Source organism: Choloepus didactylus, chromosome 4 (assembly GCF_015220235.1).
Source record: "Choloepus didactylus isolate mChoDid1 chromosome 4, mChoDid1.pri, whole genome shotgun sequence".
NCBI classification, from domain to species: domain Eukaryota; kingdom Metazoa; phylum Chordata; class Mammalia; order Pilosa; family Megalonychidae; genus Choloepus; species Choloepus didactylus.
In genome coordinates, this window is record NC_051310.1 from 125,048,873 (window position 1) to 125,062,140 (window position 13,268).

General features: G+C 35.5%; 1 protein-coding gene across 5 annotated transcripts in view; it reads left to right on the forward strand.

The window, feature by feature from the left end:
- The window catches only part of RAB27A (RAB27A, member RAS oncogene family), an 87,437-nt gene that overhangs the window by 43,280 nt on the left and 30,889 nt on the right, over positions 1-13,268 (forward strand). For all 5 annotated transcript variants that reach the window (XM_037833911.1, XM_037833909.1, XM_037833912.1 and 2 more), the window contains 3 exons: positions 891-1,065; positions 6,177-6,262; positions 7,604-7,707. In XM_037833911.1, coding sequence (XP_037689839.1) covers positions 913-1,065; positions 6,177-6,262; positions 7,604-7,707 — 343 coding nt within the window. In that variant the 5' untranslated portion in view covers positions 891-912. The remainder of the gene's footprint in view (positions 1-890; positions 1,066-6,176; positions 6,263-7,603; positions 7,708-13,268) is intronic.

Here is a 13,268-nt window from a genome sequence, read left to right on the forward strand (position 1 = left end):
GACAAATTACATTTCCACTGGGACTGATATTTTGGGTTTGAATCTGTTGAGACGTTAAAAACAAATCATGAAAAGTGCCTACTACAAAGGACCAAAAAGAAAGTGGGCTCTTGTTTTAGTCCATATTTAAGAGCTAAATTATCAACATTTCTTGTTAGAATGCTGAGGCAAGTGCAGGTACATGAGCTCTTAGTCCGGAACTATGATCTCTGAGCATCTAGTGGTCAAATGTGGAACTTAGTTCTCAAGTAAGCAGTGATATTCAAAGACAGTCTGATTTAACATGTAATATAAACTAATTTATTAATATAAGGGAAATGCAAGTCAAATTTTATTTTGAATTTAGCATTGTCTATGAAAGAGCTCCAATAATATGTGGAACTGAGTAGGATAAATGGAATTGCCTGGATCCCTAAGTAAAAAGAGACAAGAGTCAAGGATCCAGCACTAGGAGACTTTGAAGAAGGAGGAGGAATTGAAACCACTTGTACTCTAGGAATTATTATTCCTCATGACATCCTCCTTCCTCCTTTCTTCCTTTCATTAGTTTTTGTTCTGTATTGTCTGCAAATGATACTTAGTGACTATTATCTTTTTGGTGATTATCAGTCTCACTTGAAATTTTTGTCTTAATAGTATTATAGTACGCAAGCTAAATTAAAAATAAACTGTTAATTATTTACTGTTTAAATACCATCTCATCTACAAGATTATTAGCTCCTTGGGGTTGTGAATGATATCTAACTGTCTCTTCACAGATTTCCTAGGCTTATAGGCATTACATAGAAATACTTGTTGAATTGGAATTTAAAGTCAGTCATTTTATTCATGGAGAACTCTAAAATTTTCTAATGGATTTTAACAAATATGCATTTGTTTGTATTTTGCAGGTGAATCACTGAGTTCTTCATTATGTCTGATGGAGACTATGATTACCTCATCAAGTTTTTAGCTTTGGGTGATTCTGGAGTGGGGAAGACCAGTGTACTTTACCAGTACACAGATGGCAAATTTAACTCCAAATTTATCACAACAGTGGGCATTGATTTCAGGGAAAAGAGAGTGGTAAGTTCTATATCCTTCTACATAAAAATGTAACATCTGCATAAACATCACTTTGTAGGAATTAGGAAGACAAAGAGTGGAATCTAAAAGGGTACATGTGAAAGTATATCATATTTATTCTAGGCAATGTGATTTTTTTAAATTAAATTCAGTTTTATTGAAATATATTCACATATCATACAATCATCCATGGTGTACAATCAACGGTTGACAGTACCATCATAAAGTTGTGCATTCATCACCCCAATCTATTTTTGAACATTTTCCTTAAAAAAGAAAGAATAAAAATAGGAGTAAAAAATGAAAGTAAAAAAGAACACCTGAATCATCCTCCCCACTGTCCCATCCTATTTTTAATTTAGTTTTTGTCCCCATTTTCTACTTATCCATCAGTACAGTGGATAAAGGGAGTGTGATCCACAAGGTTTTCACGATCACACTGTCACCCCATGTAAACTACATAGTTATACAATTGTTGCAGTTTGGTAGTTACAGGTATTCTCTTCTAGCTATTCCAATACATGAAAACCTGAAAAGGGATATCTATATAGTGCATAAGAATGTCCACCAGAGTGTCCTCTTGACTCCATTTGGAATCTCTCAGCCACTGAAACTTTATTCTGTTTCATTTTACTTCTCCCTTTTGGTCAAGAACATGTTCTCAGTCCCATGATGCTGGGTTCAGGCTCATCCCCAGGAGTCATATCCTGCATTACCAGGGAGATTTCTACCCTTGGGAGTTAGGTCCCACGTAGTGGGGAAGGCAGCGAGTTCATTGGCCGAGTTGGCTTAACTAGAGAGAGGGCCACATCTGGTCAACAAAGAGGTACTCAGGGGGAGACTCTTAGGCACAACCACAAGCAGGCTTAGCCTTTCCTCTGCAGTAACAAGCCTCATAAGGGTAAGCCCCAAGATACAGTGCTCAGCATATCACACCGTCAGTCCTCAATGTTCGTGAGAACATCAACAACAACCAAGGTGGGGAAGTCCAGCATTTCCGCATTTTCCCTCAGCTCCTCATGGAGGCCCTGCATATATATTTTTATTCTCTGCCCAAATTAACTTTGTGATGTTTCACTGTTTCACACTAACCTGTACAAACCTACCAGATCTCACTTCCTATTCAAAGTTCCATGTAATTATGGTATTTGAATAAACTGACCATACAAGTTAAATTATTTAGCGTGCTACAGAAAATATAGACCCTGCGCCAAATAAACATCTCTTCCCTTGATCTCACACAGAAGTTTTAAAACACAGTCAGTATTGTCCTTTACCCTTTCGCCTGATTTTCTTAGTCCTAACCAGATCTGCTTCATTCATATCTCTGACTGAAGTCTGGACTCTTGTTCAGCTTTTTTAACATTTGCTGTATGTACTAATACATTCATATCTGCTGGAGATCTTCTTTTTAAATATAGGCTTTTTCAGCTATAAATTTCCCTTTGAACACTGCTTTAGCTTCATTTCATAGGTTTTGCTATGTTCTTTTGTTTTCATTCCTCTCAAAGTATTTTATAATTTCCCTTGTGATTTCTTCTTGAACTGTTGGTTATTTAAGAGTATGTTGCTTAATTTCTACATGTTTGTGAAATTTCCAAATTTCTCTCTGGTCCTGATTTCTAATTTTACTCTGTGGTTGTTGGAGAACATTATTAGTGTGATTTCAGTCCTTCATATCTATTAGGTTTGTTTTATGGCTTAACATATGGTCTATCCTTGAGGATGCTTCATGTGTAGTTGAGAAGAATGTGTATTCTACTTTTATTGGGTAGAGTGTTCTATAGATGTCTGTTACATCTAGTTAATTTACAATGTTGTTCAAATCTTCTGCCTACTTGTTCTATATATTATTGAAAGTGGGGTATTGAAGTCTCCAACTCTTGTTGTGAATTGTCTATTTCTCCCCATCAGTTCTGAAAGGTTTAGCTTCATATATTTTGGGGCTCTGTTGTTACCTGCCTGTATGTATCTAATTATTATATTTCCTTGATAGAGTTGCCTTTTTATCATAAAATACCCTTCTTTTTTTCTAATGACAATTTTTTTGTCCTTAAGTCTATTTTGTTTTATATTAATATAGCCACTCCAATTCTCTTTTGATTATTGTTTTCATAATATATCTTTTCCCATCCTTTTACTTTCAACTTATTTGTGTCTTTGAAACTGTGGTGTGTCTTGTAGACAGTAAATAGTTGAGTCATTAAAAAAAATCCATTCTACCAATTTCTGCCTTTCATTTGGATTTTTTGTAATATTTAGTGCAGTTACTGATAAGATAGGCTGTACGTCTGTGATTTTTCTCCATGTTTTCTATACTTCTTATGCCCTTTTTGTTTCTCTGTTCTTCCATTTCTGCCCCATTTTGTGTTAAATAGATGTTTTCTAGTGTGCCATTTTAGTTTTCTTGTCATTCCTCTGACTATATTTTTGAGTTATTTTCTTAGTGGCTCCCCTGGGGATTACAATTATCAGTTTAATTTATATCAATTTAGTTCAGATTGATGCCAACTTAATTTCAGTAATGTACAAAAGCTTTGTTCTTATACAGCTCCATTCCCTCCCCCAACTTTGTGCTGCTGTTGTCATGTAAATTGTGTCATTGTATACTGTGTGCTCATCAATACAAATTTATAACTATTGTTTTATGTTTATTGTTGTATTTTAATCAGAAGAAAAGAATTACAAACAAAAATACATTTATACTGTCTCATATTTAATTATGTAGTTATCTTTACTGGCGCTCTATATTCTTCCTGTGAATTTGAGTGACAATCTTTTGTGGTTTCATTTCAGTCAGAAGGGACTCCCTTTTGTGTTTCTTGTAGAGCAGGCCTTCTAGTGACAAATTCTCATCATTTTTAAAACCTGGGAATGGCTTAATTTTGCCTTCATTTTTTTAAAGGATAGTTTTGCTGGATATAGAAGTTTTGGTTGAGAGTCTTTTTTTTTTTTTCCAGTATTTTGAATATGTCATCTATTGCCTTTAATCTCTGTGGTTGCTGATGAGAAATCAGTTATAAATCAACCTCGTATGTATGTGCTGAGTTGCTTTTCACTTGCTGCTTTCGTGATTCTTTCTTTGTTTTAGCTTTCAGTGGTTTGATTATGATGTGCCTAGGTATGGATCTCTTTGAGTTTATCCTATTTGGAGTTTATTGAATTTCTTGGATATGCAGATTAATGATTTTCATCAAATAGGGACGTTTTTGCCATCATTTCTTCAAATATTCTTCCCCTTTCTCTTCCCCCTTTCCTTTTAGGACTACTGTTATGAGTATGTTGACATGTTTCATGGGGTCTCTCTGGCTTCTGGGACTCCATTCAGGTTTCTTCATTCTTCTTTCTTTCCACTCCTCAGGGCGGATGGTCTTAATTGATATATCTTAAAGTTCGCTCATTATTTCTTCTGCAAGTTCACATCTGCTGTTGAACATTTAGCATTTTAGTGATTATAGTTTTAACCATAAAAACTATAAAACTATAAAACTATAAAAACACCAGAATTTTTATTTTTTTTATTTTTTATTTTTTGTAATTTCTATCTCTTTATTGATATTCTGTGTTCGATGAGACATTGTCCTAATACTTCCTTTAATTCTTCAGATAGGGTTTCCTTTAGTTCTTTGAACATAACTATAATAACTTATTTAAGGTCTTTGTATAGTTACTTCAACATATGGGCTTCCCTCAGGGGCAGTTTCTACTGAACCTTTTTCCCCTTTGTATAGGCCATACTTCCTGTTTCTTTACATGGCTCATAAATTTTGTTGAAAACTGGCATTTTAAATTATGCGACAACTCTGGAAATCAGATTCCTACCCCTTCCAGTGGTTTATTGTTGTTTTTATTTATTGTTTTTGTTATTTGCTGCTGATTTGCTTGGTTAGTAACTTTCCTGGATTAATTCTGTTAAGTCTATATTCTTTGTTGTGCATGGTCACTGAAGTCTCTTGTCACTTAACTTGTGGCCAGCAAATGAATAAAGATTTTCTTAAATGCCTTGAATCATTTATGCAGTATGTCTCCCAGCTTTTTTTTTCAAGCTGTTCTTTGTGTTTGTCTAGAGCATGTGTTTGTTCAGTGCTGTGAGAGGCAGTTTACAACTCTACCTTAGACTTCACTTTCTGTTTGAGAAAATCTTCAAGGCTAGCCAGAGGCAAGAGTGTAGGGCCTTCTCAGGTCTTTCCTGAGCCTGTGTAGAGCCCTGCACATGTGTATGTCCTTCTGGGTTCCCAGGAATATTTTGAAGCTTTTCAAAGCTCCCTGTAAACATCCTATTTCCTACTTAAAACAAAAAATTGTTTTTGTGAGCCTGCCCCACCTTTTTTTTTTTTTGAAGCCCTAGGTGGTATTGCTGCTTTAGATGACTGTGATGTTAAACAGTTGCCACTGATTGTTTTCAACAAATACCCTAGGGATAGAGCTGTTCTCATGGTGAAGCAAAGACAAGCCTTGAGAAGGGCGCTTTTCAGGAAGCTTCCGGATAGCTTGAATATTGACAGTTCTCTGAGGATGGGAGTGTTGTGTAGCTATAAAGCTGTTCTGCCTCTTACAATGGCTGCTACATTAATGGTTTTCACAGCTGCCATAGTTGTGTGGCTACTGGTTTTCAAAACTACTGTAGAGCTGGAGAGAGGGGACTAGAATTAGTGCAGGTTAAAACACCATTGAACTCACTGTTATTATAATATCAGCTGTTTTTCTTTGATAAACACTCTTTGGAATTTTGCAAGCCTTTTGATAAATTTCCAGAGTTCTGAAAAAATTGATTTGTACAATTTTGCTAGTGTTGTTGTTTTTATGGAGTGGATTTTCAAATATCCTTAGGCTGCCATTTTGAAAGTGCTTCTTTTAACATTGTTTTAAGAGCACTTTTTAAAGTTGGGAGGGGGGAATGCCATAGAAAGGTAATATTTCCTGAAAGTAACAGCTCAAAGGAACTTTGAAGAAAGGTGAGCCGATCTAAGGGATTATGCAGTTATTCAGAATAATATACAAACAAGGTTGTATTCTAGATGGGATTCTCTTTAGAACTGAATAGAAAGGTGGGAAGAGTTAATCACTCTCAGAAGTTCTCTGTTGTTTTCTTTTTCATTTTGCTGTTTTAGGTGTACAGAGCCAATGGGCCAGATGGAGCTGTTGGCAGAGGCCAGAGAATCCACCTGCAATTATGGGACACGGCTGGGCAGGAGAGGTATGCTCCTTACTAGAGGAAAGAGAAAAACAGCAGTGTTCTTCACAAGTGACCTGAGCAGGAAAAAGTCAGCTGATTAGTTGATTTGCACCTGGATAAGACATGCTGCCATAGTAACAGGAAATTTATCAGTCTGAGATGATAATGGTATTTGTATTTCATACAAGGCCAAAGAAAAAAAATGAATCCTTTTTACAATGGACCTTGTTGCTTGTGGACTTTTCATTCTTTCCTTTAAAATTATACACTCTGCTCTATTTTCTTCATTTACTTTTCCTATTTCTCAATCACAAATAAAGCTGCAAAATTACATGCATTATTCTTAATTGATTGTTGAAACCCAGTAGAAAATCTGGTTGGAATAAATTTGTCTGGTCAGAGATTGCTTGACCAAAATAAACCACATGAAATCGTGATACTGTGGTTGTATTCAGTTAGCTAATGCTTCTGTTTTCTCTCAAGTTTGAAGGATTTTTTTTTAAACTTTTATTATGGAAAACCTCAAACATATACAATAGTAGAGACAATAGTATAATGAATCCCACATATTCATTACCTAGTTTCAAGAATTATTAAGTCATGGCCAATCTTATTTCATGTGTACCCCTCACCACTTCTCACCCCTCAGATTATTTTGAAGCAAGTTCTAGACATCATATTATTTCACTCTTGATATTTCAATATATAGCTCTAAAATGTAAGGAATCATTTTCTAAAAATGTTTAAAAATATTTGAAAAAAACCTAATATAGCTGACCAGATGACAAGTTCATTACAGTATTTTCTTCCTTGGAGTCTATGAATTCCAGTTTCAGGCTTTGCATGTAAGTGAAGAGAGAAGAAACTGTTGGAGGGAGAGAGAAGGGAGAAAGCAAGATTAAGTCCTGGAAGAGAGAGTACCAAGAAAGGATAGGGTCTGAGTCAATACTGCTCCCACTTTAAAGCCAAAGAAATGGTTTTCAGAGATAAGAGATTTCTGTAGATACTGAAATTAAAAGGTCATGGAACACATTGAAATGTCAAGTCAAGCTTTCACAGGACAAGGAAAACATACCCAGCAAGTGCCACTGCTTTTGGCCTAATTAGCTTATGATTACACTAAATTCTTGTCTGAGACTAAGGGATCATGAGCTAGTTGTTGTCATCCCAGTCCAGCAGGCTGGGTTTTCAAATCACATGGTCTCTTAACGTATCAACTTATATGTGATAAGCAATGGCTCTATAAACTTTTGGAATATATCATCTAATTTACTATTTGTGAGTCTGAGGGCATTGTTGATACCTTTATATTTCAGGACTGGGGCTGTAGTCTAAGTGACCAATTTGTTTTTATGTTCCTAGGTTTCGTAGCTTGACAACAGCATTCTTCAGAGATGCTATGGGTTTTCTTCTACTTTTTGATCTGACGAATGAGCAAAGTTTTCTCAATGTTAGAAACTGGATAAGTAAGTGTTATTGTTCTCCTATCTACTGTTCCCCCTTCCTTGCAATAAAATGTTCTCTTACATTTTACTTCTGTTGTAAATTGTTTTAGAGAAGCTCCTAGTGCAAGTGTTGTTTAAAAGAGCAAGGCTTCTAGTTTAGGGGCAAAGATAACTGAAATGTTCTCCTTTTCTTAGCAATAATAACTTTGAATTGTTGAGTACCTCCTATGCCCCAGGTGCATGGCAGCATATAATCTCTTAACCTATCTTTTCCACTGAGGGGACTCTGTTATCCCCTTTTTATAGGTGAGGAAATAGAATCCTAGAGAAATCACATCTTTAAGTGTCTGCTTGCCAATTGCATCCTATCAATTCTTGTCCTGTCTCCAGGTCTTAAAATATATATTACGTAGACATAGATACCCTTTGCAGACTTAATAGAGGATAACCCTGGCTGTGTGTCTCTTCTATGATTAGAGGCCTTCCCCTCTTCTTTTAGGGCTAAAGCATTTGTGACGAGAACACGGTCATGGAAAACTCTAGAACTGCATTGGCACAAGTGCTTGCTAGCATGTTATCCATCGACCTTCATGATGGTTCTTTGGAGAGATCCTAACCTCTTAAACAACTGGTCAGTAGTTATTTAAAATCCTGCCACTTGACCAAATACCAGTTTTCAAATGTACATTTTTTTTCCTTGGATTGCCTGTATTACTTTAATTGCAGAGAATCTGTTGGAGAAGTCTGTGATGTTAAATTCTGAACATCCAAATCTTTAAAATTAAAACGTTTATTTAAAAATACCTACTTCTTAAAAATTGCTTGGCATTGGGGATTATGAAAGGGTAAATGGCTGTAGTTTTGATGGTAGAGAAATCCATTTTTAAATTAATTTTAAGTAATTTATATAGGGGATTGTGGTTTTTGAAGCATTTTCACATACTTGGATTTTCACAGTCACTCTGTGAGGAGATTAGCGTTGGTGGTATGTCCTCATTTCAGGATGAGGACCCTGAGTCTTAAAGTTTAATCGACTTACCCAACAACAGGGAGCCAACAAGTAGAAGAGGCTTTTGGCTTTCAGTGCACTTTTATGTCCTTTCTCAGTTAACTTGGTTACTAACTGATGAAGAGCTATTTAATACTTTAAATACATGTACCCCAAATTTAGACATGCTCACTAGGCTTCACTTTGTTAAATGACCGACTTGGCTGAACCTCTCAGTATTTCACTTACAGAATGGTTGTGGTTATTTCTAGTCCCTTATCCTCAGCCCTTGCTTATCATCTTCTCCTTTGCATCATCAGTACATGTTTTCGGGCATTGGCAAGTCAAGCACTTTATAAGGATCATCACGACGGATGTGCTCATAGAATCGTAGCATTGAATGATAATCAGCACACTTGTTTTCCCAGGTAGAAACATTGCATAAATCTTGCCCACCTCTTCTGTGTAGCTGGTTAAAGAACAAACTTATGTGTATGTACATATCTTATTTCTTTATCCTTAAAGAGTAGAAGAATACTTATTGCCTGATTAGGTAAAGAAAACTTACACACATCTAAGATTTCTACCTTCAGTCAAAACTGTGTCTCCCTTTCCTTCCCTCACACCCCTATACCAGCATTTACAAAAAAAAAAAAAGTCTGATTTTCAGTGTCAGAGGTATTAATATCAAATCTAATTAGGAAAAAAAAGTGTTAATTATCTATACATTTTATTTTTCCTCTGCCAACATTTTGAGTTTTTCAGGGATCATTCATTTCTTCTTTTTTTTTGGGTCAGCATAACAGTTGTTTCTTTTTGTTTGTTTGTTTAAAAAGATGCATACTAGAACAGAGGCAGTGCTACATTAAAGGAGTAGCTGACTCCTGAGCCCTGGGCCTGGGGGCAGCAGTGCAGGTCTGTACTCTCCATTTTCTTCTCCAGAGTTGCCTTGTGCTTCCTTCATTCTTGCCTCCAAATGTCTTTATACCCTTTTGGGAAGCAGGATAGGAATCCGAAGGTGAGCCCAGCTCATGTAAGGAGACAGACTGTGAGTTACGTCTTTGTACCTACATCTGAAATCTGAAAGATGTTGGCTGGATTTATTCTCTGAACCATCCTCCTGGAGTTCAGATGAGTCAGCAAGTCATGTCCACAGTCAGTGTTCATCTAGGGGCAGCATATTTTGTAAGAAAACTTTAAAGTAACCTAAATGGCTAGTGTTTTCATCTGTTGCCTCATATAAATGGTGCAAGAGTGCAACAGATATAAATTTTACATGTTTTTGCCTTTACATTTTTTTCATATTTCATCTTCCCTTAATTTTTTTAAGCCGTTTTGTTCATTCACCATAAGATCCATTCAAAATGTACAATAAATGGTGCTTGCTGTAATAATCACAGAGTTGTGCATTCATCATCACAATCAATTTGAGAACATGTTCACTGCTCCAGAAAGAAGAATCCCATACCCCATATACCGCCCCCCCCCGCCCAATTATTGACACTTAGCATTGGTATGGTACTTTTGTTACGATTGATGAAAGAATATTACAATATTACTGTTAACTATAGCCCATTGTTTGCGTTATTTGTATCTTTTCCCTATACCAACCTATTATTAACACCTGGTAATAGTGTCATACATTTGTTCTAGTTCATGGAAGAACATTCTTATATTTGTGCTATTAAACACAGTCATCATCCACAACAGGGTCTGCTATGTTGTACAGTCCCATGTTTTATCCTCTAGCTTTCCTTCTAGTGACATAAACGACCCTAAACTTCCCCTTTCAACCACAAAGACACCCATAATGCAGTGTTGTTAATTACTCACAATGATGTATTACCTTCATCTATATCTGTTTCCAAACATTTACGATTAACCTTATTAAGAATTCTGCACAAATTAAGCATCAGCTCCCCATTTTCTACCCTCACTCTATTTCCTGGTAGACTATACTCTAGATTTTAACTCCATGAGTTTGCTCATTATAATTAGTTCATATTAGTGAGATCGTACAATATTTGTCCCTTCGTGTCTGGCTTATTTCACTCAACATGAGGTCCTCAGGGTTCATTCATGTTGTCACAGGCATCAGGACTTCATTCCTTCTTACAGATGAATAATATTCCATCATATGTACGTGCCATATTTTGTTTATTCATTCATCAGTTGATGGACACTTGGTTGTTTCCATCTTTGGCAACTGTGAATAATGCCACTGTTAACAGTGGTGGACAAATGTCTGTTCATGTCCCTGCTTTCAGTTTTTCTAAGTGTATGTTTAGTAGTGGGATTGCTGGATTCTATGGCAATTCTATACATAGCTTCCTGAGGAACCGCCAAACTGTCTCACAGCGGCTGCACCATTCTACATTTCCACCAGCAATGAATAAGTGTTCTTTTTCTCCACATCCTCTCCAACACTTGTAGTTTTCTGATTGTTTTTTTTTAATAGTGGCCATTCTAGTAGGTGTGAAATAATGTGTCATTGTGGTTTTGATTCACATGTCTATAATAGCTAATAATGTCAAACATCTTTTCATGTGCTTTTTATTCATGTTTGTTTCCTCATTGTAAAAATGTCTATTCATGTCTTTTGCCCAGTTTTAATTGTTTTTTTTTTTTTTTTATTGTTGTGTTGTAGGATTTTTTTAATATATTCTGGATAGTAAACCCTTATCTGATATGTGGTTTCCAAATATTTCTCCCACTGTCAGCTGCCTTTTTTACTTTTTTGACAAAGTCCTTTGAAGCGCAAAAGTGTTTAATTTTGATGAGGTCCTTTTTATCTGTTTTATCTTTCATTGTTTGTGCTTTGGGTGTAAAGTCCAAGAAATCCTACAAGATCTTGAAGATGTTTCCCTACCTTTTCCTCAATGAGTTTTATGGTACTGTCTCTTATATTTACATCTTTGATCCATTTTGAGTTAATTTTTATATAAGTTATGAGATGGGGTCCTTTTTCATTCTTTTGGTTATGGATATCCAGTTCTCCCAGCACCATTTGTTGAAGAGACAGTTTTGTCCCAGTTGATTGTGTTTGGCATCTCTGTCAAAAACCAACTGACTGTAGATGTGAGGGTCTATTTCTGAACTCTCATTTTGAGTCCATTGATCAATATATCTATCTTTATGCGGGTACCATGCTGTTTTGACCACTGTAGCTTTATAATATGCTTTAAAGTTAGGAAGCATGGGTCTTTAAACTTTGTTTTTCTTTCTCAAGATGTTTTTGGCTATTCAGAGTCCCTTACTCTTCCAAATAAATTTGATGATTGGCTTTTCCATTTCTGCAAAGTAGGCTGTTGGAATTTTGATTGGGATTGTGAATCTGTAAATCAATTTGGGTAGAATTTCTATCTTAATGATATTTAATTTTCCAATCCATGAGCACAGGATGTCCCTTCATTTATTTAGGTCTTTGATTTCTTTTAGCAGTGTTTTATAGTTTTCTATGTACAGGTCCTTTATGTTTTTGGTTAAGTTTATTCTTAGATATTTGATTCTTTTTGTTGCTGTTGTAAATTACTTATTTTTTCCTGATTTCCTCCGATTGCTAATTACTAGTATATAGAAGCACTGTTGATTTTTGCATGTTGATCTCATTCTCACCACTTTGCTGAACTCATGTATTAGCTCTAGTAGCTTTGTTGTGTATTTTTCAGGATTTTCTAAATATAGGATAATGTCATCTGCAAACAGTGAAAATGTTACTTCTTATTTCCCAATTTGGATGCCTTTTATTTCTTTTCCTTGTCAAATTGCTCTAGCTAGAACCTCCAGCACAATGTTGAATAATAGTGGTGATAGAGGGCATCCTTGTCTTGTTACAGCTTTTAGAGTGAACTCATTCAGTCTTTCACTATTTAGTATGATGTTAGCTGTGGATTTTTCGTATATGCCCTTTATCATGTTAAGGAAGTTTCCTCCTATTCCTTATCTTTTAAAAGGTTTTTATCAGGAAAGGATGTTGAGTTTTGTCAAATGCCTTTTCTGCATCTATCGGACTGATCGTGTAGTTTTTCCCCTTTGGTTTGTTAATGTGTATTACATTAATTGATTTTCTTGTGTTGAACCACCTTTGCACACCTGACAAAACCCACTTTTAATGTGCTGTTGGATTTGATTTGCTAGTATTTTATGTATGATTTTTTTTCAAGGCTAATGTATTTTTTATTCAGTTTTATTGAGAGATATTCATATACCATACAGTCATCCACAGTAGTACAATCAGGTGTTCACAGTACCCTTATATAGTTGTGCATTCATCACAATCAATTTTTGAGCATTTTCATTACACATGCAAAAAAGAATATGAATGAAAGTTAAAGTAAAAAAGAACACCCAAAACATCCCATACTCCCCATCTCTCCCTATTATTCATTTACTTTTTTTAAAAAACTTTATCAAAACATTAAAAAAAGAAACCATTTCAAACAAAACAAGGGAATATGAAAAACAAATAACCTAAACTAACTACAATGCTTCCAATGTGTTCCTCCCTTACCCCAAGAAAATTAGCAAACCATAGTCATTCCTGAGCATTCCCATATCATTAAGATACCCTCAATATCTTATCTGTTCTTATTAG